Genomic DNA, 25,698 nt, shown 5'->3' on the forward strand with positions numbered 1-25,698 from the left:
TGTTAATATTTTGTCCAGCTTTAATAATTTCAGAACCATCCTCTTAAACATAGCTTTCATCTTGCTCAACTTCAGATCGTGTATTTAGAGAAAAGCTGCCTAATAGATGTTATGTTGGGCAAGTGCCTGCTTTAAACATGTGCACCAGGTATTTTTCTCAAGATCAAGCGTCTACTGTCAAAATGTGTGTGCAGAGGAACAGCTGAAGTCATTTGCTGCATGTAAAGATTTATTATGACAGAAATTTGTGAATTTCCTCTGAAAGTTTTGGTAAGGTATGCAGTTATTGATCATCTTAGTGTTGTATGCTAGTCAAATCATGGTTCATGTCTTCACTGTTTTTCTGACAATTGCCTTTGCAAATTAAGTAGGATTTATCACACACACAAAAATCACTGCCTATAGAATAGCCTACAAAATCACTGTGCATACAGTTTATGGCCTCATGGTCTTGGTGGAAGATACTTGTAATACTTACCAAGTCTTTGTATCATCAACAAAACAAAAAGCAGACAAATCACTTTTCAGCTTCAGGCACGTTTAATAGAATTATAACAGTATAGATGGAGGCTGTATGCGCATCAATGGAGTCAACAGAAAATGACTTTTGCTAAATCAGCTGGAAATCTCAAAATCTGGATAACAGCTTAAAAATTTGGGTAGAGAGTGGAAAACTAAAATGGTTAATGACCACCTAGTATTCTGTGTTCAGGCAACCCAAAACACACAGACACACACACACTGTTCCCTCCCTCTCTGCCAGAAACTCTGACATCTGCTGTTGTAAATACTTGTCTTTTGCTCTCCAATAATCTCACATGCTTTCAGACTTGCCATTCTTACATTACAGCTAAAATCTATAATTTTCCATAATAAAATCTTTCATTTACAGATAATCATGAACTTAAAACTGTGATAAAGTTCAAGCTCAAATGAGTTATTTAGAATATTTTTGATTTCCATTTTCTTGAAATATCAAGGTCATAGGACTTCATTTGAACTTTGTTCGGCAGCTTAGTGAAGACGAAAAAAAAAAAAATTACAAGCACTGTATAAATGTAAATCTTGAAATGACAATTACAATAATTAAAAAAAAATTGTTTCATGTTTCCAAAGAACTCGTTCCTCAGACAGTGTCATAGGAAGATGCTCGGCTTTGTGTGTGTGGGGAGGGGGCAGGCAAACTTCATGCTGACAGTGAACGATGTTCACATTCTTGTCTCCTCGGTATCTTTTTTAAGGGGGCAGCAGTCCTCCCCTCCCCCAACCTGGTTCCTATGCCACTGTCAGATGCTCAATTTTCATATCTGTAACACAGTCACACTGGCACAGATTTGAAGGCACAAAACTCAAGCCAGTCATTACCCATGTGCAAGCATACACGCACGGACACACTCCCAAACATCAGGATCAGTAACATTGGTAAGGTGTAAGTTGGCTGGGGATAACTGTGTCAGGGAGGATAAAACTCCTGTCTCCCACGCAGATGGCGTTTCTGCTAACAACAGAACTGACAAAGCAAGCAAGGCACCACAAAAATGGAAACACCACAACCAGACTGTCAGGATATATAGTACGTGGCTTAAAAATGCGACCATCTCTTGTGAAGGTCATTTGGAAAAGAACTGTATAAGAAGAAGACAGCAGCTAGCACTTCGAAACGATAAGTCTATATCAAAAGGCCTCCAACAAAGCGCTTAACGAAAAAAAGTTAAGCATATCACAAAAATTGGAAAGATTGTGATCTACGGACAACAATAACGGAATGAGAACTGGATAAGATATACAAATATGCGTCTATTTCTTGTTGTACTTAAAAATCACATTATTTACATTTTCATCACCAGTGGAACACTGCCTCAAGACACGTTACAAACCCAAATCAAGGAATGGAAGTAACTGTCGGGAGAAAGGCGAAGGAATGCAGGAGAAGTCACTTGCAGGGGACAACAGAAACAAATGGCAAACTTAACACACACAGGACCTCCTCGAAGAATGTGATTTTTATTTTAAAGTGTACATTATCTAGTCTACCAGCCAAAGAATATTATGAGCACAAGCAGGTAGCTTGTGACAACACCTCCTCATTTTTAGGCGGAGAGAGTGTGACCGGCTTGTCTGCAAATCTGGTCAATTCGGACACATGAGGTTATGAAGATACATGCGAGTTATCACCATACTTGTTATTACGTACGCCCACCAAAAAACATTCAAATAACATGAGAAAGACAATTCTGTTACAAGAGGGGGTAGCATTCTCTTAGTTCCATGTACAAGATGGTAATGTGGTTTGCGTAAGTATAAAAACGTTCATTATCAGGTACACAACGACAGATGAAACATCACATTTATGTATAACAATGATGAGACGCCCATACACAGAAAAATACAACTATGTCACGGCTGAGATGGAGTAACATTTCAAAATAAAAATTCAACAGAAAGCGGATGTGCCTCACTGGATTCAACACGTGGATGACAAATCTTATGATATGCAATTCCAATATTCAACAAATATTTTTGTAATTTCTGTTCGTTGTGCCACGCCTCATCAACACCAGCACAGCCGACACTTCCTGTATATATTGGGGAAAAGAAGCTCAAAGTTCAACCAGCTGAACCAAAGCATTTTATACATATGTATAACAAATTTTTTTCGTAGGATTTATTAACATAAAATGTTCTTTTGCTTTAGGGAAGGCATTAATGACCGGACTAAAATTAATACTATATAAAATGAAAAAAAAAAGAGAGCATTAGGGGGTAGTCTCGTTTCAAAACAGATTTCAATAACATTTTAGAAGTGCTGGCTGATGTTTCTTTGGTTCTGGGTGAACCCGAGATAGCATAGCCTTCCCAGTCAAAGGTCATGGTTCCCAAAGTGGATCATACTTTGAAAAAAAAAAAAGTCACAATTCACAAAGTGTGGCACGCAACAGCAAGCGGAATTAAATGTTACAATAGTCAACCAGAGATGAAAGAACCTCATACTTATATAACTCAAAAAAGAAAACAGCAACTTAAAAATTCTGAAAAGGCCATTATAGATAAGCACTGTTAGGGTATACTTTCTTTGAAAGCACCATGGCATATAATCTTTGTGAGCGATCAAGACAGGCTGGGCCTCAAGCGGCAGTGCCTTCAGTTGTGAGTATCAAACATCTTGAATAACAACCAATGTGCGCTAGGTGCAGTCACTCAGGTGAGGCAAGACTCACACTATCAGTTCCAGCAAGTCATCAGGCAGCAACACATGGGTTGTCGTTACAGGACGCAGTTGTGTTCCCTTGTCATTGTACAGATTAGTGTACACTGTACACTGATGCCGCTTCCTTACACTACAGCAAAGTGAAGGCTTATTGACACTACTTAGCTTCAGAGAGCCCGCGTTCAACTCTAGAGTTATTATTAGGCTATACATTGACCGGGAGGACAAACATCCAGAGTGAGATCCAATTTGGGTTTTTTTGCTTTTGAACAGAGAAAGATTTAATTGTTTATCCAAATTATTTATTATCAGTCTACTAGCAGTATTTAACACTGCCATAAAAGGATGACTCTTCTGTTGGAGTGTAAAACATCTGTTCTCGTGAGATGTAGGTGGCCACTCTAAACATTATGGTCTTTGTTTTTTTGTTTTAAGTATTCATAAAATGTCAAAGTCTTTTGCCAACTTGTTACTGACTGGTGAACATAAACAAAAATATCACGACTCTTATCACTGATGCGCGGGTTTGTATATTTTCTTCTTTATTGAAGTGACCCTCCGTTTTCACCGTGGTCAAAATTGTTGCACCATCCTCCCAAAATGTAAAATATTCTGTTGAACACGAATAATATTAACATGAATAATATTAGCTCGCTTATACCTGCCACATTTTAAAGACTTCGTTCTATCATTTGAAAAATAAACGTGCCTGGTAGGAACATCAGATACAATGGGGGAAAAAACTAAATAATTATCCGGTTTCAAATGTGCACATTATATGCAAATTGTTGTAGCCAATGCAGTCACACACCCTGTTTTTTCTGTTTGGGTTTAAAAAAATGACTGGGAGTATCAAACAAGGAGAGTGGTAGTTGAGAGCTTTGAGCAGACGGCATGGAATGAGATCGTGTAGGGAATGTGTTCTGCGGGTACATAGCAGAGCCAAGGCATTTCTTGTCAAGATACGGGTAGACAAACATTCGTATTGGAAACGGAAAACAGTGGCAGGTACGTGTGGCAGCAAGCGATTCAAATCACACAAAGTCACAAGTTCGCCCCGTCCACGACGAAAATAAGTTAAAATTTCAAATAGAAACTAACAAGATTAAAGCAAAGTCAGGCACTTCGCCGTAAACAGGGGGAACTGTCTCATCGGCGGTCGTCGAGTTTAGTGGTGGTGGTGGTTGTGGTGTAGTGGTGGTTTTAAGAGATTGTCATCGGGCGAACACTCTCTCCTTTTTCAGTCTGACATACTTTTTTTGTCATATGTTCCGAAGTCACCTGCGGACGTGCAGGAGTAAATAGTTTTTTTTGTTGTTTCCCTTGGAAACATTCTGCCTCACACCATTCGTCTCCGTGGACACAAAATTCTATACAGTGATACACCTGGCTGGCCTGTGTGGGAGACCCTCTGGTTGCTGTTTCTTGTCTGTTGTTTATTTAGTGTCAAGAAAATTCAGTCCCAGTACCGGGGTGGTCTCCAAGGCTACAGTTGCCTCCGCAACAAGGACATGGAAGGTGAGAAGGCTTTACGCGAGGGCCACCCAGGGTTAACCGTTCTTGGCATTTGTACTTGGTAAACACAGGTTTACACTCGGTCAAATCGCGTTTATGACTAAACAACGTTGGGTAGTGCATATCGGGTCTTTTCCTTTCCAAAAATAGCTACAAAAATATCATTTTTAGGGTTGCCATTCTCAACATTCTGCCTATTCGATGCGGGGTTGAGGTGTTGTTGCTATGAGAACATGTCCGATACAACCAAGTTGTCCAGAATGGAAAGAGTTGCTGAAAAGCTCGGATACAGAAGCATGACTGATGCTTGGTGTACTACGAGGCAGACAAAGGCAGTGGCTCTGTCTTCACGATCGACAAGGTGTCGGTCCTGAGGGTTAACTCAGGAAAGACTGGGAATCCCCGACCGTCTGAGCAGTTTTGGGGGGTCGCGATCCCACCGTTTGTTTTCATCACTGCCAGTTTCTTGTCATCGTCCGCCTCCTCTTTCCGCTCGTCTTTATTAAGAGGTGATGACGGGCGCGACACAGTTAACACTGAGGGAAAATAGGACGCAGGGCACACGAGAGAAGCAGATGGTGATGAAGACGGCGATGAAGAAGACTGAGACGATGACGATGAGGTGGCGGAAGAGGGAAGAGCTGGCTTCATAGAAAGATCTTCAGGTTCTTCCTGGTATTCCATTTTCTGGTACCCGGTCTCTCCATACTCGAAATCGTCTGGAGCCAGGGGTTCGCCGGACACAAGATGTCGCCTGAGGCTGGCCACGAGATGCGGAGGCTTGCGGCGGTCGTACGGGCTGGCCGTGGCAGTGAGCTTCGTCAGGGTCGAATCCCTCGTGCATGGCTCGGGCTTGGTCTGCAGCTGCCGCAGGATGTGATCCTTGAGGGTGGAGCACACGCTGGCACCCACTCCTCCTCCCGTCCCTCCCTCGCCGGCGGCCAGAGGAGGCATGTGCACGGGCGTGGGCGGAAAAGAGTACGAGGTGGGGGCGCTGCGGCGACCTGGTGACCCCGGAAGTGGACTGGAGCTGGCCCGCGGCAGGTCCTCGTTCAGAATGACTGCGGGAGACAGCGATGGCGGAAGCGAGTCCGCAGGAGACCGCACGTGAGCCGGCAACACAGGTGATGCTCTGAGCTGCTGCTGCTGCTGCTGCTGTGGTTGCTGCTGCGTCCCTGCTGGGGAGGAGTTGGGCACCGGTCTGAGTGGGGCCGTGGGCAGGTTTCGTAGACAGTGAGGTTTAGCCCCTCGTTGTCCTTTCTGGATTTTTGTCGGGTGCTGAAGAAACCTGCGGCAGAGGGAGGGGAATGTTTTAATAAATGTCGCAGCATGTGACATTGTCTACATCATTAACGTGCTGTTTTCATTGACGTACATCGGGCCAGTCTCTGAGGCAGACTCTCGGCGCTGCTTCAGGTCAACAGGTCAATCATGGACAATATTTTTGTCATTAGTATATCAGTTTCTCTTCGTCTGTCTCGACCTCTGCTACTTGGCTGTAGGGTAATCCTATGAAATTAACTGTTTTCTGTACCAAAGTCGACTAGAATCAAAATATAAATTAAATATTGTCGCTGCTGATTGGATGATCAGCCTGGATCGACACAAACCCGTCATTAAACAGGCGAGAAACCTACTTGTATGTGAGTCGTTTGCCGGGCACTTTCTTGATGATGTTCATCTTGTAATAATAGCGCAGGGCTCGGGACAGTTTCTCGTAGGTCATGTTGGAGCGGTTCTTCTGTTGCCCCCACAGCTCCGCCAGACCAGTGGGGTTGACGATGCGGAAGACCAGGTCCATGTTGCTGCCCTCCCAACACACGTACTCGCGGCTGTTGCGGTCCTGCAGCAGCTGGTAGATGAACTCCCACAGCAGCCGGCAGTCTGAAGACGACACACATGGGATGCCATTGAAAGGAAAGAAACCGCCAAAATGATAAAGAGGTAAAAACAAACAAAAAATAAATAAAGCAAATAACTTCAACAAAAGCACAAAATAAATAAACAACAAACAAGATATACACGAAGAAGAATAAAAACGAAAAATAAATAAAAAAACAAAAACAAGAACACAATGAAAAGAACAAAAACAACAACAACAACAACAACAACAACAACAACAACGACGACGAAAGATAAACAAGAACAAACCAATAAAAAAAACAAAGACAAGATCAACAAGAATAAAACAAACAAATAAAATCAAAAAGATTAACAAAAAACATAAAAATAAGAACAAGATAAACAACACCACAAACAAGAAGAATAGCAATGGTGATGTAGCAATCGTGAAATCTCGCCTCCAATCCCCGTGGTTTAGATGTTTTTCTTTGAGTTTATTTGCCTTTAACATCCACCATAAAGCAGATTTAATCAACATCACTTAGTGTTGTAAGTGGGCTTGAAGAGATGTGTGAAGAGGACGCCAAACTATTTCATGTTTCTGTGTACTTGTCGAGGGCGGGTAGGACACTAGAGGTCACATTTATTTATCTCAGTTTACCATAAAGATCCGTGACGAAGGGAAAAATATCTTGATTAGATGATAGCAAGAGGATCGTGTGATAAGAAAATAGAACAAGGGTCGTACAAGACCAGCCTGCTGACTGACACACGTGCCGTACACCTGCTTCCATCCAGGACCCACATCCGGAACCACAATCTACCCCGGGGAAGCGGACAGTGATTGTAGCACCGGCGCCAGAGGCTGTAATACTTGAGTTCGAGACCGTGTGGGGCACCTACTTCTCTAAAGCTGACCCAGCTGTTGGTCTCCATAGACGGGTGGAGAAGCAGCGAAGGAAAGGGGATGGGTACCACCCATACGGACAGTTGGACGGTTGGACGGATCAGCACAACGCACGTGTGTACGAAAATGACGCGCATGGTCTCTCGTCATCCAGCTGCTAAATCACGTGACCTGAGTCAGTAGTCGTGGGCCTTACCTCCTTCTCCTCCAAAGCTGACGTCGTCATCATTGTGGCAGCTGTTATCGCCGTGCATGCTGGTCTGGTCCAGCCCGTGCAGAGGGTCGTGGTTGACCATGCTGAACCGCGGGTCGTGAGGGCCGGTGTCAAAGGTCGCAGTTTCTGTCGAACGAAAAGACAGAAAGTTCAAAGTACTGACGAGAACACACACCTTGTCTACAGTGTTATGAACTTGGCGCACCTCAGTGTGTGTGTACGTGTGGTGGGAAGCAAAAGTATGTTGCAATGTAGGATGCATTTGTTCATGTTGCCGCTGTTAACGATGGCTGCTTTTCAGTTCCTTCTACCCCTAGTCCCACCCACCCGACACCAGGGCGCGGCACGGACACACCTGAGTACCGAAAACTTAGCAAGAGCTCGAGTTTCGCAGCGAGCCGTAACCTGATCTGTTACTACACCCATTCCCTTTCGCGCTTATTTGCACACATTAATAATTTTAAAAAAAATCGCAGGGTCTCATAGCCCTGTGAAGACACGGATCCTTGGTCGAATACGTCGAGAAGTGGAAGCTTTACCAAAAAAAAAAAAAAAAAAAGAAGGGGTGTGCTCCCTAACGAATCGAGTAAACGTTCTATTTTCGTCCTCTTGACATCAGTTTGTTTGTTTGTTGTTGTTGGTTTTTTTTCTTGTCTGAAATGTATTCCTTTTGAATCCCTGGATATCAGCAGCCTTTGTGTTAAGATCCCAAGACACGAACATTTGTGCGTTGTGACCTCTCTAATGTCAACAGCCTGTTCAATGTCTCCGGGGTTTGAATCGTTGTTTCTGGAGAATTAAGAACCTTTGTAGGTTGCTCTCGAGTTTAGGGTGGACTGCGCCATGTGTCTGCATGACAGACTCGTCCGGCTTGCTTTACATATACACACACATATATATATATAGTGTCAGCATGACTAGGTCACAGAGCTACATTGCTGGGGTACGAAGATTTATACACGACTACCGCATCGACATCACAGCTACCCAGAAATTCTTCTTTTCACTCACTCACACTCACACACGCCATCTTTCCAATCAATATGGTTGCAGTCGTGGCCCGCCCTTTCTAAGGACTTCTATAAATTTTTCCAGCAGTTTACAGTATCTCTCGACTTTTTGGTGACAGCCACTTATGGCTCTTTCGCAAAGGACATGTGATCATTATCCACACTCCAACTTAAAAAAAAATTTGCTCTTTTTCTAGGTTACGAGTGCATATCTGTTGTGTCTACCTGTCAGTCTCTCGATCTATATTTCACTAGGTTTATGAGAATTAAAAAACGAAACTCTCAGTATGACAGGGAAAATAGAAAAAAAAAAAAAAAAGAAAATCATGGGTTGGAAAAGAAAACAAAGAAACAAGAAAGTAAAGAAGCATATAAGAAAAAAGTACAAAGGAACAAAAATGAACAGCGTTTAGGAACTAAGGTGAGTATAATAAAATAGAATCCCATTAAAATAAAATCCCAATAAAATAAATAACTCGGTCGAGCTCCGGCCTGAAAAAAAATTGACGAGCCGCTTCTTTCTTTCTTTATCTAAAATTTATCTATTTCATCCAACTTATTTGGACAAAGATGAAAAGGGTTAGCCGGGAAGAAAGTCCATGCTGCTGTCCAATCCTAGTCAAAACTATGAATTCAGTAAACACTGAGTACTCCTCGGAAGCTCTTCACTACTCCACATGAAAGTGTGCTTCAAGCGCGGAGATGAAATTTGAGACGAATGTCAACGAAGTCGTAACTGGTAACTTCTATGTATTGGGGTCAGGGTAGCAAGGGCTGCTGGAGCCCCGGCTTTCAAAAGGAATGCACTGAATAAAGAGAGAGAGAGAGAAAAAAAAAACAACTCTGCAGCTCTGTCTGATGATGACATTTCTGTTTTGTCACTGATTTACATTCTGACCTTCTGACCCTAAAGACATGGGGTGTTATCCAAGCACACCCACCCATATGTGTGTGTATATGTGTGTGTGTGTGCTTAAGGGATACAAGGAAACTATATATATATTATTTTTTCGTATGTAAATATGGATTGTCCATTTTTTTATTTTTTTTTTTTTGTATTACTTGCAGATTCTAATTCCAACCCCGTTCAAAGTATGTACAAAAACTTTGAAATGGCAAAACCATGTTGCTTGCTTGACATTTTTTTTCTGTTGACCTTAAGTACTTCCCTGTTGATGACAACGTCTCTGACATTTTATCTGCTCCGAGGTGAATGTTGTAAACTATATTTCTTTGCCTACACTTCCTTATCTACGCGAATACGAGCTTAAGAAATACAGCTTTATCATGATTAACGAGCTGTGTAAGATCCCTATACACATGGGAGGAATACTTTCACTGCAAATACAAATAATAATAAGCAATACTGTCAACTCTTCAAGGGAAAGTCGGGATGGCAATAAAGGGAGGAATGAATACATATGCAAATAATGTCAATATTGGTTCTAGCTGTTTCCTCCTACTTTAGGAACAAACTTTTGTGAAGGTTTGGGATTGGCACCCGGATGAAGAACGATGTTCTCGTGGGCGAAAGAGGATGGAAATGCGAGATATGTTGTCAGAAGTGCAAGGAGCAGGCAGAGAAAGTAAGGTGCAATGGTATGCCTTGAAATGTTTTTGCACATGCAAGGCATACCATGATGCTAGGAATGATGACTTTGTCTTTCGAGCAGGATCTGGTGTATAATCAAGATTTATCAGTCTCATCTGTTGTTTGTTTTCCATTTTGACCACATATCCGACCTCCCAAAACATTTAACTTACGACGTCCATTGACATCCATGTTTCTGATATTATGAAGCATAAGTTTCAGGACTGAAAATTTCATTTATAATATGAAAGCAAAACACAAATCTTGGAGTTAGCGGTCCGACTTACAAGGACGACACCTGGGTTTTGAATACACTAGAGATGAGTAGAACTCAGCTACCCCAGAAGTGCAGGAGTTAAAGACTACTTACCGTTGTGCACGAATCCGCATCGGAAGATCCACTCTCGGGGTCTGTAGTGGGAGCAGGGCTCAGGACGCATTCTGAAAGACAATGTCAGTCTTCATGAACACGGTCACAGATATACAATATACAATATATATATATACAATAACTCGTGGTGGGTATCTGACTCATGTTCATTTTCATCTACAACCTTGTTGTTGTGCTTGCGTGCGTGTTTTATAATCTGTAGTTTCAGCAACTGAGTGTAAGAACAAGTACAGGTGAGCAAACTGAACACGACACCAGGTAGCAAGCATACAGCAAACTGAGTGAGCACGCTCGTGCACTTTGTTACCAAACTTCATCTTGCCACCATGAGCTAAATATCAACAGAATGAGATAGGTAAATCAACCAATCTGAGTTTTCTTTTTTTAAAATGAAATATAATCAAAGAAAGAACGGAAGAGAAGGATAAACTAGGCATGGTCTTTTACTTCTGAACCATTAACTTATAATAAAGTTAGTAAAGCTGACTCATCAGTGCGATAGTGTCTTGTCAGATGTAGAGAGAGAGAGAACTTTCTACTCTTACCTTCTGCTATACCCTCTGTGTGTGTGTGTGTGTGTGTGTGTGTGTGTGTTTCACATGGGATGAGTGTGTGGTGGATGGGGAAGGGTGTGGGTGGAAGTGCTTGGAAGGGAAGTGGAGGAACACGGGTGTATCCCCGGGTGGAAGTGGGCATTTAAGAAAAAAAAACCCAACAGAAACTGATACCAAGTCAAATCAAACTAGACTTCAGCACCGACACACCTACAGATACACTTACAGCGAGAAAACCGTGTTAAAAAAAACATGCGAAACGCACTGTGCTACAACTACCTGGCACTTCTGCAGGTTTGCTGGACACCAGCGACAAGGACAGGCTGGGGGACGACTGCGCCATGTGTGATGTCACACCCGTCACTGGCTGGGGCAGGATGGGCTTGTAAGGGGAGCCGACGATGGTGTTGCCCACGTTGTCTACCCGGTCCACGGAGCATCCAGTCCTGCTGACGTTCTCCGCGGCGCTGGCGTACGCACCCCCTTGTCCGGTAAACAAGATGATCCCGTTCTGCGTAACTGACAAGACAGAAAAAAGCATTTCTATAGACAACTTATTTGGGAAGGTGGAGGTAGAGACAGTGTGATGCTCTGTGGAGAAGCAATTACCTCAGGACAGAGATTGGATGGGGGAGAAGGTAAGGGGAGAGAACGCCCTGGACCGTGGTGAAGATCGCTGTACGACAGGTACGCAAACGACTACGACAATGAATCAGCGAATAGAAAGTGTCCAGACAGTCTGACGGAAGTATCAAGGATGATGGTCAAGAAATGGGGGAATCTATTGTTGTGTCGGGCTATTTCAGACCTTGTTCGTTTTTTTTTTCCTTTTCTTACTTGCACCCCTCTCTTCCCTTTTCTAGTAAATTAACAAAACTGATCTGGTATTGTTACTACATAGAAAGCCTTTGTAAATCTAGCCAGTCACACATCTGTTCACTGTTTTCGGCTTGTGATAGAAAAATGTCTAGAAAGTCCCTTGGTGAAGTTAGAGGTGGCTGGCTAAAGCTTTTTGAGGTACAACACTTGACAAGACCACTGATTACCTACAATCTTAGTGACAGACTCCTCCCTACCCACCCTGCCTTTCTCCCACAAACCTCTCCTACAGTCAACAAACACTGAACTACAATCCTTACATCCCACAGGGGTCCTTCTTTTCTCAAAGCTCGGCATGAAACCACTGACTCGATGGCTCCTCATGTCCTGTGAGAACGTCGTCGCGTGACGGTGGGTCGTCATGCACGCTCAGTCACCACCACTACCCCCCAGGTCTGCTTCTCCCCTTTGCCTCCAGGAGAACCAAAGATCCCGAAAACGAATAGGAAAAAAATGGTGTAGGTATAACTTACGATGTGTGCGCGACTCCTCTCGAGCGTTACCCCAACTACCGCTTGTCTCACGGGAGTGCAAACTTCCTGAATGAGTGCTAAGCCACCGAGGGGGACCTGGCTGAGTAGGTGACACGAGATTTGTTTGGGCTTCAGCCAGCGAGCCCCTGTACACGTCCCCAACACAGTTCCGGGTTAGCAAGGCGCACTTCTTGTGTGAGGGCAAGCTCATCCGTTATCGGTTAGCGGAGTGACTGTCGCTGCGGCTAACAAACTGACGCACAGCATTTGTACTTAAAGAAGTTCCGGATTTTTGTTAAAACGAGACGGGGTGACCTTAACGAGACAGTCTTCAAGATCATTCATGAAGCAGGACAATAAGAGGAGAAGAGGAATGCTTTTTAGATTTTCATTTGAAGATGAAAAAAAGTTTGATAGACAGAAAAATAGAAAAGTAGTTATGAGGATGAAGAGCTAGAGGAGGTGGCGACAAACGAGGAAGAAATATATAAAGGAGATAGATGAGATCAAATGGTCTTTTTATGCAAATTTTTTCGATATTATCATGGACTATCGGTGACCACGCCCACAGGTAAAGCAGTATCTGTAGAGGAAGTGTATCGCTACACCCTGTGGCTGAGGTTTCGTGACCTGGGGTCACATTGGAATCCCTGCCACAGACCAACCGGTGGTCGCGGCTAGTAACCCCAATCACTTCCGGGTTATATTGTTGGCAACCGCCAGGCTCGTATCAGGAAACGAGTCTCTTTATTTGACGATAAGATAAGCTGCGAGCTTTTCAAACGACTGCGACAAGAATGGAGGAATTATTCTATTTCCATGTACGTGTACAGTGTGTACGTGTGTGTGTGTGAGAGAGAGAGAGATCAAGCGTGCCCATCACACATAGAGAGACAGAAGGAGGCTGTTCTGGTGACAGTTGGCTTGAGCTTTACCGGGTACGTGTCACCACTCTCAAGACAACTCCCAACATATTTCGTGGGCAGAGAAAACGAGAACTTGAGGGAAACTGAAAAAGTCTTCACACTCATCACATGTTGAGTCCTCGCCCTCGCAGCCTCATCTGCTCCAGTCCAGCGACTGCAAGTACAGACTCAGTCCTGGTGAAGAGCGAAATGCTGGTCCCTTTGATGTGGTTCCAAGGAGTTAGCGCCCTTGTTAGCGGGAGTTACTGGACATGAAGGACAGCAGTACAGGACCTGTGCACGCCCCTCGACTGTCGAGCTCGGGGAGTTTAACAAAAATGTTTACGGATGTCGCCGCCGTCAAGCGCCATTAGGCCGTTACGGGGTAGATACAACTGATGAGCTGCTTTGTCCTCTGACAACCAAGGCGAAAACATGCAGGCGAAATCAGTGAGAGGGTGGGCGGTGGGCGAAAGGTAAGAAAAAGTGTGTGTAGAGAAAGAAAAACAGATAAGATGAAAGAAGAAAATTAGTGAAAGAACACAACAGACAATAGGACAAGAAGTTCAAGAAGAAGAAAAGGACAAAAGAAAGGAAGGGAAGGCAGAACGAATGAAACAAAGAAAAACAAACAAACAAAAGCAAGCAAACAATGCAGAAACAAACAAATAAATAAAAGCACAAAAAATAAAGAAACAAAGAACAAAGAAGGAAAACAAACGGAAATTCTCTGAAGTCTTATACCAGTTATTTTGACTATTCAGCCGAGCGCTTTTATAAACACCCTGGTATTTTTTTACTCAGACTAATGATTTTTCCAATGCTTAATTAAAACACATGTCAACATCTAAAGAACTTGAAAGCCACATTCACCTTTGTAAGCGTCAGTAGGGCATGTGACAAAAAAAAAATAAAAAAAAAAATAAAAAGAGTGAACAAAGAATGAAAAAAATTATACTGTAGATGAACACATGGATTGCGAAGACGCTGCTGAAGATTCAGATATAAAAAGTTTTGTTTGTTTTTGAAAAACTGCCGTTCATCTTTTTCCTTCCATACCCATTAACCCTCCAGAATTTCAAAATGGCGCATTAATAACGGGTATCAGGTGACAAAAATCTGTTAGCGAATAGCACCAGCTAAAGTATTGTTCAGTTTGGGATTCATTATCCTGTCAAACACACTTTCCAGCGCCGGTCTAATTGAGTATGCAAGCAGTGAAATCTGCGCAAACAGGTGCTGACAACAGGTATGCACGACCAGGATGTCGCACACGTGCACCCCGCCATCCTGCATTTCTTAAAATAGCAAAGACTGTCTTGGTCCGCTAGTCCCCCTGAGTTCCTTTCTCGTGCACCCAAGAAGAGTGAAGCCACCCGGACAAGGTGGTCGTCGCCAGGTGCTACCACTTTGAAGTACACAAGTGCGTGGACGGCGCTGTTTGCTGCTACGTCACACCACAGTCTGTCACAGACAGCGGAGACAACTCGCTCTCCTTATGACGATAACGGCTTTTCCACCCCGTCTTTCATTTTCGGGAGGTTTGGTGGCGCAACAGTTAGCTACTGTCACCAACACAGTGAGGATTGGCTGGCTTGGTTCAGATCTCGTTTAGGGCACTAGACATATCTCTGAGGGATGGCTAGGGAGAATGAGTGAGAGAGAGAAATAAGGAGAAATTTTCTAGGTTTCAGTTTAGTGAACGCTGCTGCTGGTTGGGTTGTTGTGGAGAGTTCTTCGTGTTTGGAGATTTCGTGTCTGACCACAGTTTGTTTGTTTGTTTGTTTGTTTTGCAACTGCAAACTGTCGGTACATTTTCTCCCTTGTCTTTATAAAACAGATCATTGGAACAAGTGAAGGAAGACAGCAAAGCGACATCTGGAACCCTACCTGGCACATGCCCCTTGAGACCGTGAGTCGGGGCCAGCGGAAAGCCAGGACTGAGACTGCCTGAGCCAGAAAATGGCGGCCGTAGGCTGGATACTGAAACAGGAAGTGACGTCATATCATTGTAACCCTCTTGATCTCAGTCATTACAACATGGAGATCAGTAGCTGAGTTCTTCTAACTTGTGTGTGTAGGTCTGTGGGTGAGGTGCGCATTAACATTTCCTTCTCATCTACACAAGAAACAAGCTACCCCAAATGCCAGCAGATTTAAAAAAAATAAATAAAAACAACAACAAACTGACCAACTAAAGCACTTCCACAGCTAATTGATGTTAGTGTGTATATAGATACTTCTCTGTATTCACATACACACGCAGAACGCCAGACCAGCGCCGTGCTTTGCTAGCCTCACTAGTGCAGATCCCACATGCAACCCTCCCAGCACGCATGCGCGCACAGGCACACACTTCCGCCTAGTCCCCTGCCGCTGTGGATAGTTCCCTATACCTTCCCCACTCCTCGTGCGCCATCTTAGTTGGCTATCTCGAGGCCCTCGGTGGTCGTGGTGGTGGTTCACACGGAAACTGTGGGCAGCGCTGGCGTTCATGTCCACGCCGTGGAGTTTCCGTGGGTCAACAGGTGTGTGTCCGCTTGATGGGAGGAAAACACTTTTCCCGCTTCACGCGGACACTCACCTGTTAACCCACGGAAACGGTTTTGTTTGACCACCACTCACCTCCTTCCCCTCACCTCGTTTTTTTACCTGTACTCGCGAAGATGTCACGACTACATCTCTACGTCGCAATTAACAAAGACTTTTAAACAGCTTAGTAGTGGCCCTCGTCAAAAGCTTGTACAGGTTTGTTTTGGGTTTATGAAAGTTTTCGTGCTCATAAATAACACAATTTTACTAAGCATCATAATTTTGGATGTAAAATTGACCAAAGGTCAGTTTTATCTAGGCTACCTGATCTCTAGCTACGGAAGTTGTAGAAAGATTTTTTTCTGGAACTTAAGTATCCTACAATCTACAGCTCCCTGATAAAACTGTTACACAAAGATTGATGACACAGGCGGGCAATAGTAAATATTCAATTTCACAGTCATAAAAAACTTATTCAAAAGGATCTTCTTGTTGGATTCGACGTATCGACTATTATATATGTTTGATAGAAGAACATGTCTTATTAGATACCCATGACGAAATAGGTCTGAAAAATCAGCGATCTTATGTCAATAATTAAATTTGATAAAAGACAGAACGTCCACATATTTTGTAATTAAATTATTGATACTCCTTCTTCCTAAAACTTCTTTCTTCCAAACTGAAGCACATCATCATCACCAGCACACTTCTTTTCACGGAAGACAACTTACTGTCGTTTTTGCCTTGAAGAAGTCTCTGCAGGGCGTTGTATAGGACATCCCCTGACGAAGGGTCTCTCTCCATGAAGTCATTGCGATTCAACAGACACAGGGCTTTGCCTGGTGACAAACAAAAACAATTTGGTCAAAGGGCGTACTAAAATCTTGAATAGTATTGCAAAGTATATTCTTCGATGGACGGACGGAAGGACGGACAGACAATCTAATTATTCTCACCATTCATGTCGAATCGTTCCGGTCGTACATGCTGGATGGAGAATTCGTCCGAGCAAAATTTCAGCCAGGCCCTGACATCATCCTTTGTCCACATGTAGGGACTTGGAACTACAAAAGGTCGAAACCAAACACATTGCAATAAAAACAAAAATCGTTTAACTGCAATTCAAAGGAATAACATCGTGGTGTTGGTATCAAAGCACATACGTAGTCAATGTCTATCTACAGGTGTCGAGAACTAAGGTTTCTAAAAGGATTTCAATCATCAGTGTATGACGGAGACAAGTAAAAAAATGCTCCAGTCACATGCAACTCTTAATTATATCCTGCTGTGCCATTATCTCCATTATTATCCAGAAGTGCTGCTCGGTTTGTCAGTGCGAACCCTAACCCATGGCAAGAAAATATATGCCGTGAAATAAGCACAGAGTAACAACAGGGATATGGACGACACTGAAAGGTCAAGCTGCCGCCATGTTGTGACGTACTGATGTCGCTGGGGAAGAGCTGCATGTGACACGACTGGCTGGTCACGTGGTGCTGAAGGTGTGCGGAAGCGGGTATGGAACCGCCAGTGGACGAGGGCGGGGTCCAGGGATACATCCCGCGCGCGCGTCTGTCCTCTCTGGAACACCAGCAGACAGAAAGATAAAGGATGTGAAGGACTTGACAGAAAATAATAATGTAAGACATGACAGACATCAAGAGCATAGAAAATGTCTCGATATGACAAACAGCTAGATACTGATAAGTCGGGACAGACACCGAAACATGACAGACAGTATAGAAGATGGCAGGATATGGTAGACAGCAAGAGGATAGAGAAAGATAAACCATGACAGGACATGATACAGAGAACGAAGACGGAGAGAAGCGTGACAGACAAACAGAAATAAAAAATACAGAAAAAAAATAAAGGCAGGCAGACAGACACAGCGATAAGTGGGGCTGACGATGGCAGGTGAAAAAGAGAAACTACGATCTTCCCTCTTCTGAGAACAAGTGCATTAGTTATGTCCCCTGAGCCAGATTTCTTTCCCCTTCGCAACCTCAGACACCCTCCCTACTCTACGTTTTGTCACGATCGAGTTTTCTATTATCTTTTAACACATAAGACTGCCTTTGCTAGGGTACCTGAAAGCAGCAAAACACACACACACACACAAACCATTCACATGGGAGTTAAATATAGTGTGGCTGTGAGCTGTCATCACCAGGGGCTAGCTAAGCATTTTCGTCCTACAAGCTTTTAACCCTTAGCGTGGACTCGGCGGCCATGTTTTTAAACGGACGTCCGATAGCAAGACCGCTGCACTCGTGCAAAGAAACAACCGCTCGAGCATAGCTCTTCATGTACAAAACAAACGGACATATATCGTCGAGAATGTGGCTATGCCTGGCAAAGTTTTCACACAAAGGGTTAATTACAAACGTTGCTAAAGATAGTCCCACATACGTGACGATATGTATCCGGTTAAGAAAACCTTTGGGATCAGAATTAAGAGCGGGTGAAAAACGTCCACAGAGAGAGAGAGCTTAATGGCAAAGACACTGAAAAGAAGAGAAGGAGGGATAAAGGCAGTTTAAAAGCAGTTGACATTGCAAAGTCAAACCTCAAATACTTCTCAGCTTTTTGCGCTGTCGACTCTCACTGAAGTGAGACCAAAATGATTCGACTAGTTATCATTAATAACATCGCGCCATCTACGCCCACGTCCTGTTCGGCTGGAAATCCCAAACCTTGAGCCCCGCCCCTCTTTTCCGTTGTGTGAGGAAGCAACAGCCGACATCAGGGATCTCCATCTAAAGACACAGCTACTTGTTGCAACCCAGAGCGGCAACTGCTGTCACATACCTCACCATGGCTACACAGGCTCAGTCTTTACTGATGGCCTCAAATGTAAGAGTTTGTAGTCGTTGATGTATCGACATCACATGCACGAACACCTACCCCAGAGTGGAGGCCCCAAACCTGGTAAAAGGCCCCACCTTATCATACTGTGATGGTGCGCCAAAGATTTCTGCCGACCTTCTTCTGTTATCTCGGACATTAAACAGCAACACTTGCAATAAAACCTGTGGCAGGTTCTAATTTTAAACACTTTTGGGTGTTAGCTATTGAGATAACCAAGAATAGAGAAACACAGTACACTGTATATTTTAAAACGTTTGTAAAACTGATTTTTTTCGCATACGTGTAAGGCATCTAAATAGTATAGGAGCTTTTTGGAAAAAAAGTTTCTAAACTTGCTACTTTTAAACTGTTTTAGAAACATGTGCAATTAGTTCTCTATTGCAAGCAGTCTGGAGTTGTCATCACATGCGCTTATTTTCGTTGGAATTCATACTTGAATATAATTTTTTCAACAATTGCTTAAGCACCGACATCAACGGATTTTCGTTTAGCAGAACGGGAACATTTATTTAGCAAACAAAACATGCATAACTAAAAAAAATTTGTTTCTATGCTTTAGTACTTGGTTCGCAAATACTAAGTAGTAGAGTACTTATCTCTTTACGGGTGCCTACAGTAATGGTTTAGTATAATAATTACTCTTTAGTGGACAGTGAATACCTTCAGTCATGCTATTTCACTAAACGGAAGAAAAAAAGAAGGAAGGCGGGATAAAGGAAGGAAACCCTAACGACAGAGAAGTGAAATGGATAAAGAGGGGAGAGTACCAGTGTGGTGGGAGCTGAGTGACAGGGGCACAGTGGTCTTACAACAATCCTGCAGTATAACGACCAACATTGTGCTCCATACTGTAGTGTTACAGCCACAACAAACTCTATCAGTGCAATTACTCAGACCAGCTGCCGGCCCTCTGTTGCCCAGTGCACGTGAGCATGCGCACTGCGCCCCCTCGTCTGACAAAAGCAAACATCCGCTTTAGTTGTGTGCACGAACCGTTCTTCACCCTCACGACCTTCATTTAAAGAAACTGCGTTTCACTTCTAGCCTTATAGGCAAGTCTTGTCGGCGGTCTGCGCCTCAACACTCACCCTAGCATGGAGGACGCGTGGGCCGCCAGCCTGCGCGGCTTTGTGAGGTGGAAGTAAGAGGAAGATCATCAGTTATAAAAAAAAACACGTTTAAAAAAAAAGACCGTTTTTAGATAACCTTTGCCCCTTCTCCCCCACCCCATCCTTAACACACTTCTGACGCATGCGCACTTAGAGATGCACGAATTCATCTTCCTCTTCCCGCATCCTCAACACAGCAACAACTCGTTCCACCGGAAAGTTTGCAGAAGACTTTGTTGAGGATTTCCACAGGAATATTTTCAACAACAACTGTTGTAATTTTTTTTAAATACTTCAATCTACCTGAAGTATTCTGTAACGGACGGTCTAAAGATGGCCACATCATCTACTTCCCCGCTTTACTGCACAAAATTCAGTATTTTGAGACACGTTGGTTAGAAGGATATTCTCGTAGATATTAAAGTCCTTGCCAAGTTCCCTCCACCCCTTTTTTAAATTTAAATTTTCTAAATTTTACAATAGTCTAGACATCAGCTGATGATTATGTCACAGTTGCTGCCGTTGAAGATGTTAGTTAATGTCATTGTCGCCGTCGCATGCTGCACACGGAGGCTGTGGTGTGAATGACTACCGACTCATTAACCTTGTGCAGACTGTGCATGCTGCACCCGGAGAATGTGATGTGAATTACTGCTTACAAATTAACCCCTTGCAGACAGCCGTAGAATGTGAATTACTATCTGTGAATTAACATTATCTACACGATGCATTTAAAAATGAACTTGTTTGCAGGCAGGGTTTGCAATAAATAATATTATATGTTGTTTTAATAATAATAATAATGATGATGATGATGATGATGATGATAATAATAATAATGTACACGACCACTGCTTTCCACGACTGAGAGCCAATCAACTGAAAACACAGCAGACCGTGAAGCTTGAGCTTTTGTACCTCCGGCAACACGAAAGTTCACATCGTCTGCTCTTCTTAATGTTGATAGTTAAACCAAAAGCTCATTTGGCTTTTAGTCTCGTTTTAAAGGTAAACGTGGACAATTCGTCCATAGAAATAGGTCTGTGACAGGCCGCTGCTAAACGAAGTAGAGAGGAAACAGAATGCCAGATCGTTCACGGTTACTGAGCACAAAGCTTCAGCAAATATCTTTAAAACAGTAAAATACAGGCCTAAAAATATACTTGAGTCAAGTGAGTACGGAGAATTAATGGTAAATAAAATAATTTACTTGTTAAAGTAAATACTTTGAACAAGAAGCGAGTGTGGGAAGCGGTGTTGCAGCTGAGCCAGCACAATGATCTTGTCAACAGATGCCACATGAAAGAACAGCTTGGCCGAGACCAACACACACAAACACTGGCAACCTTGTCAAAACTTAACAATCCATGCAAAAACTAGCTTTTTAGGGTTAGGCATTTTCTCTATCTGTACTGTGTCAATCTCACCACAAGATCGCCAAAGAGACTGAGACAGCATGCCAAAATAACAGCTTTCTCTCTCTCTCAAAAAAAAAAAAAAAAAAAAAAAAAAAAGCCAAGACTCATTGCCATCACCTCTACCGCAATGATTTTAAACATTTTTCTGTCATTTCACAGGACATACAACGATTCCACACTTTTTGCCATGCTGGAAGCGGTTCGGTATTTGTTTTCTTCTACTTAATCCGCAAAGCTTACTGTCTACGAGGTAACAGTCCGCGGTCCTAAATTCCTTTTAGAAATAAGTAATGGGCCGCCTGATCAGCTTAATTCTGTTTGTAGTGCTTGTCTAGACGCCAGTGTTGCTGACAATAACACTACAGTCTGCCACTACAGTCTGCTTTCCCTCCACTATCCTCCCGCACCCTCCTAGTGTTTTGCCCTCATGTTTAATAAATTCATCGCGCTCGTTCCTGCTGTCACCATCTTTGATGAAAAATTCCTACATAAATTCGTCTCGACATCAGTCTAATAATAATAATAATAATAATAATAATAATAATAACAATAATAATAACAATAATAATAATAATAATAATAATAATAATAATAATAATAATAATAATAATAATAATAATAATAATAATAATAACATCAATAATAATTATTATTATTTATACAGTGACATGCAAAGGTTTGCTCCTAGCGCTGTACATAAATCATGCATAGACTATATCAGTAACAACCATGCACCCGCATTTGCATATAACAGACACGCTCACATCCACAACATACACTACTCATACATAAAGTACAATACAGACACATGCTATGCACGCTCAGGGTCAGGACAGGGTCACAGTGAAGTCGTAGTTAGGAAAAGATGTTCTTAAGTTCAGACTGAAAGGTGGCAAGAGAATCAGAGTGACGAAGGCCGACAGGTAATCTGTTCCAAGTTGAAGGGTTTGGTAGAAGAAAGACCTTTGTCCACAGTCTTTGTCTTAGTGGGAGTCGAAGAAGTTTGGTGTCAGAAGATGAGTGGAGAGGTCGTGACGCGGAGAGGAACGATGAAGAAAAAGTTTATAGCTATACATATACACTCTTCGACTGGCAGTCAGTGAAGAGTGCAAATGATAGGTCAGATGTGTTCATGTCTAGATGGTCTGCAGATGAGGCGAGCAACATTATTCTGAATCCTTTGAATTACAGCAAATTTGTCTCCCATAGGACACACACAATCACACAATCACACAAGCGTGGGTTTAGATGTTGGCGACTTGCATTCGCTATGATTTAATTCATTAAAAAACATTTTTTTAAATCTCTGCCTTCCTTCGACTAGTCATCCTACAAATTTTCTTCGTCTTGTTAATCTGGGTTGTTTTTTTTTTTTAATCGCTTGTTTTCAAGATTTGTGTGGGAGAAGAAAGCTATGGAGCGAACGTCCAACATCGCCTTCTACCATTTCTCTAACACAAAAGCCATGCAAATTCTCTATCTCCACTCCAAAAAGTGGAACCTGCTAAACACAAACAACAGCACACGCTCATCATCATGCATCAAAGTCAGCAAGCAGCCTGCATGTCAAGAAGCCACATCACAGAAAAAACAACCATTTTTTTCGTTTCGAAAACCAATTCAGCAGCAACGGCTTCCAACTCAGATAAGGAAGTTCGAGAAAGAACCCCACCCACTCAAATTAGTTCATGTGCACGAAATCCTATCCACCCCCCGACACACACAGACACACCCGCCCTCTAGGTACTCACTTGTACGTGCGCCTGTGCGTCTTCTTTTGGTTGCTGGACTAAAGGAAAGCAGTATTCTGTATTCTGTTTTCTGCTTGTATACTTTATACCCGTATCTTCCATGCTTATGTGAACGCAGGACATGCTGCGAGAACAAGTATAAATCCCATTGAAACCGATTCTTTGAAAGCATTCTGTACAACCTTCATGACCTCGTCACGCTCCTCGCGATGTTCTCGTTACTACCTTGGCACGTGGCTGACATTGTTAATCAGGTGATGACTTGCTGACAACCTTCTCGTTACACGTGCTAAGTAGCTGAAAAATCCATCCTATAAAGTAGACCCAGTATTAGTACACACAATACCTAGATTAGCTCCTGACCCAGTTTTACAGAAACAAACTGAAGACCAACGATGTTTCCTCCCCACCCTCCTCTGCACGAACCAGATTGTCTGCAAACTTCGCGCATCTTCTGCACCAGGCGAACCGTCTGGCTCAGGGCTCAAGAAACACAAAATCAATCCTGTCTGCCTCCAGTAAATCCTGGTGTGTACGTCACACAGATGTGTCTACAGGCATCCTTGGCGCCGTGTAAGCCTGTATATCAGCGGTTCTCAACCTGTGGGTCGCGACCCCCTGGGGGGTCGCGACGTGCCTACAAGGGGGTCGCGAAGGTGGTCATTTTTTAAAAAAAGTTTCTTATATGGTATTAGTGGAATTAGTTTACATTGTGTAACCGAGTGGTGCGGGCTCAAACTCCAAATCTCTTCTTCCTATTCAAGTACACTGTCTCGGCATGCAGTGACTTCTCACTTCCAAAACTCAAAACACAATCCCCCTCTCAACAATTAAGCCTCCAATCTCCCTCCTCTCGCCTTTTGCCCTCTTTCTCCCCCAATCTCTCATCGCTGACTCCCCTATATTACACCACCATATTACAAACAACTGACAAGATGAATGCTTTCGTCCGAAAATTTCGTTGTGGACGCAAAAGATACGCCAAGAAAATATTTTGATGTTTCCGTGCTTGTGTAAGTGCAAGGCTGACAACTTGAATCTTGATCAGGTGAAGAATGTAATTATTGCCCATCTAAACGGACTGCAAGAAAGGTTTCAGCATTATTTCGCTGAAATTGATGTGACTAAATACGATTGGATTCGTAATCCATTTCTGGCTGATCCTAGCACAAGCGGGTTGTCCACGCAAGAAGAAGAGCAGCTCATCGACCTTTCGAGTGACCAATCCCTGAAAATGGTCTTCAATAAACACCAGTGACAACATTCTGGATTAGCATCAACGGTGAATATCCTCTCCTTTCTGAGAAAGCAATGAAAGTTCTGCTGCCATTGTCAACTTCATATATGTGTGAGCAAGGATTTTCAGCATTGGCAGCACTGAAGTCGAAATACAGAAATCGTGTGGACGCAGAGGCTGAGCTGCGAATAGCAGTGGGTACGAACATCGCACCCAGGTTCGCTTCTTTATGCAACAGCAAGCAGGCTCAACCTTCTCATTAATCAAAGTGAGTGTCCAATAAATAATATTTATTAGCTTTAGTAAAATTTCATTAACAGTTATACTTCTTGCAGATACGAACTTTGTTCTTCCGTTGTTGAATTGCATTGATTTCCTCGACGCGGCGTTCGAGGTTAGCTAAAGCTGCCCCCCCCCCCCCCCCGCTCTTCCACCGACCTAGCTGGCTAAGGGGGGTCGCGGACGTACCGGTGTTCGTCAGGGGGGTCGCCACATGTAAAAGGTTGAGAACCGCTGCTGTATATAGATATAAAGCTCTCTCTCTCTGTGTAGATATAAGGCTAAATCATCATGAAATGACAACGGTAACCAAAACACACGAACTCGTCTGTACTTTGTCTCGGGGACAGTTCATGAGGATGTCGCATTCACCGTTGCTTAGTACTGACAGAATTTGTAATGAATTCTTGCAGCAATTAAATCCATTGAGACGATTACCTTTACCTTCCCCCTTAAAAAAAACAAAAAAAAACAAAAAAACAAAACAAAAAAAAAACAAACCAAAAAACAAAAACAAAACAAAAACAACTGAAAGTGCATAGATGCACGTATGAAGTGATTTAGTGAATAAGAGAAAAGGACAGAGAAAAAAGAGGGAGAGAAAGAGTCAGGAGGGGCAATCAGCAAGAATGTCTGAGAATAATGCCGTCTACCTCACATCGAAAAGTCAAGAATTAAACCTCCATGCAAGAGAAGAACTCACGGTCCGGGTGCACTGCTGCGAGGGGCGGCCACCCGTCGAGTTTATACGTCTGTCACCCACCAAAGGTAGCAGCTACAGCCAGCGAGTGAGCGAGCAGGTCACGCGCCCCCAGGGTGGGACCTCTACCTGGTGCGTACGACACGGAGGCGGTGGGAGGCAAGAGAGAGAGAGAAACAGCAACTCCACTCCTTCATACTCCCCTTCCGCCTCCTCCCTACCCCCTGCCACCCTAGGTTTTCGAGAAATCGCCATCTCTAGGAACCACGAGCTAGCGATAACCGGCTGGGACTTGCTGGACTGTGAAGT

The 25,698-nt window shown here is 43.2% G+C and overlaps 1 protein-coding gene across 1 annotated transcript; it reads right to left on the reverse strand.

Moving 5' to 3' along the window:
* Positions 1 to 520: 520 nt before the first annotated feature.
* LOC112558957 (transcription factor ETV6-like) lies at positions 521 to 25,698 on the reverse strand. The gene is made up of 10 exons (XM_025229727.1): positions 25,343 to 25,698; positions 17,469 to 17,605; positions 16,981 to 17,088; positions 16,756 to 16,863; positions 15,380 to 15,472; positions 11,509 to 11,751; positions 10,658 to 10,728; positions 7,644 to 7,812; positions 6,361 to 6,607; positions 521 to 6,011 (listed from the first exon to the last, which is right to left on the reverse strand). The coding sequence occupies exons 2-10, from the start codon at positions 17,581 to 17,583 to the stop codon at positions 5,039 to 5,041; spliced, it is 2,127 nt and encodes a 708-aa protein (XP_025085512.1). The 5' UTR covers positions 17,584 to 17,605; positions 25,343 to 25,698; the 3' UTR covers positions 521 to 5,038.

The sequence above is a fragment of the Pomacea canaliculata genome, linkage group LG3, assembly GCF_003073045.1.
Source record: "Pomacea canaliculata isolate SZHN2017 linkage group LG3, ASM307304v1, whole genome shotgun sequence".
Lineage (NCBI taxonomy): Eukaryota > Metazoa > Mollusca > Gastropoda > Architaenioglossa > Ampullariidae > Pomacea > Pomacea canaliculata.

Excerpts from the sequence above, each read along its gene's own strand:
- LOC112558957 (XM_025229727.1), bottom strand. The coding sequence starts at position 17,583 with ATGTATCCCTGGACCCCGCCCTCGTCCACTGGCGGTTCCATACCCGCT. Across the intron at positions 17,089-17,468 it reads GCTCTTCCCCAGCGACATCA|TTCCAAGTCCCTACATGTGG; the intron begins GTACGTCACAAC and ends GACCTTTTGTAG. Across the intron at positions 15,473-16,755 it reads TCTTCAAGGCAAAAACGACA|TATCCAGCCTACGGCCGCCA; the intron begins GTAAGTTGTCTT and ends TTCCTGTTTCAG.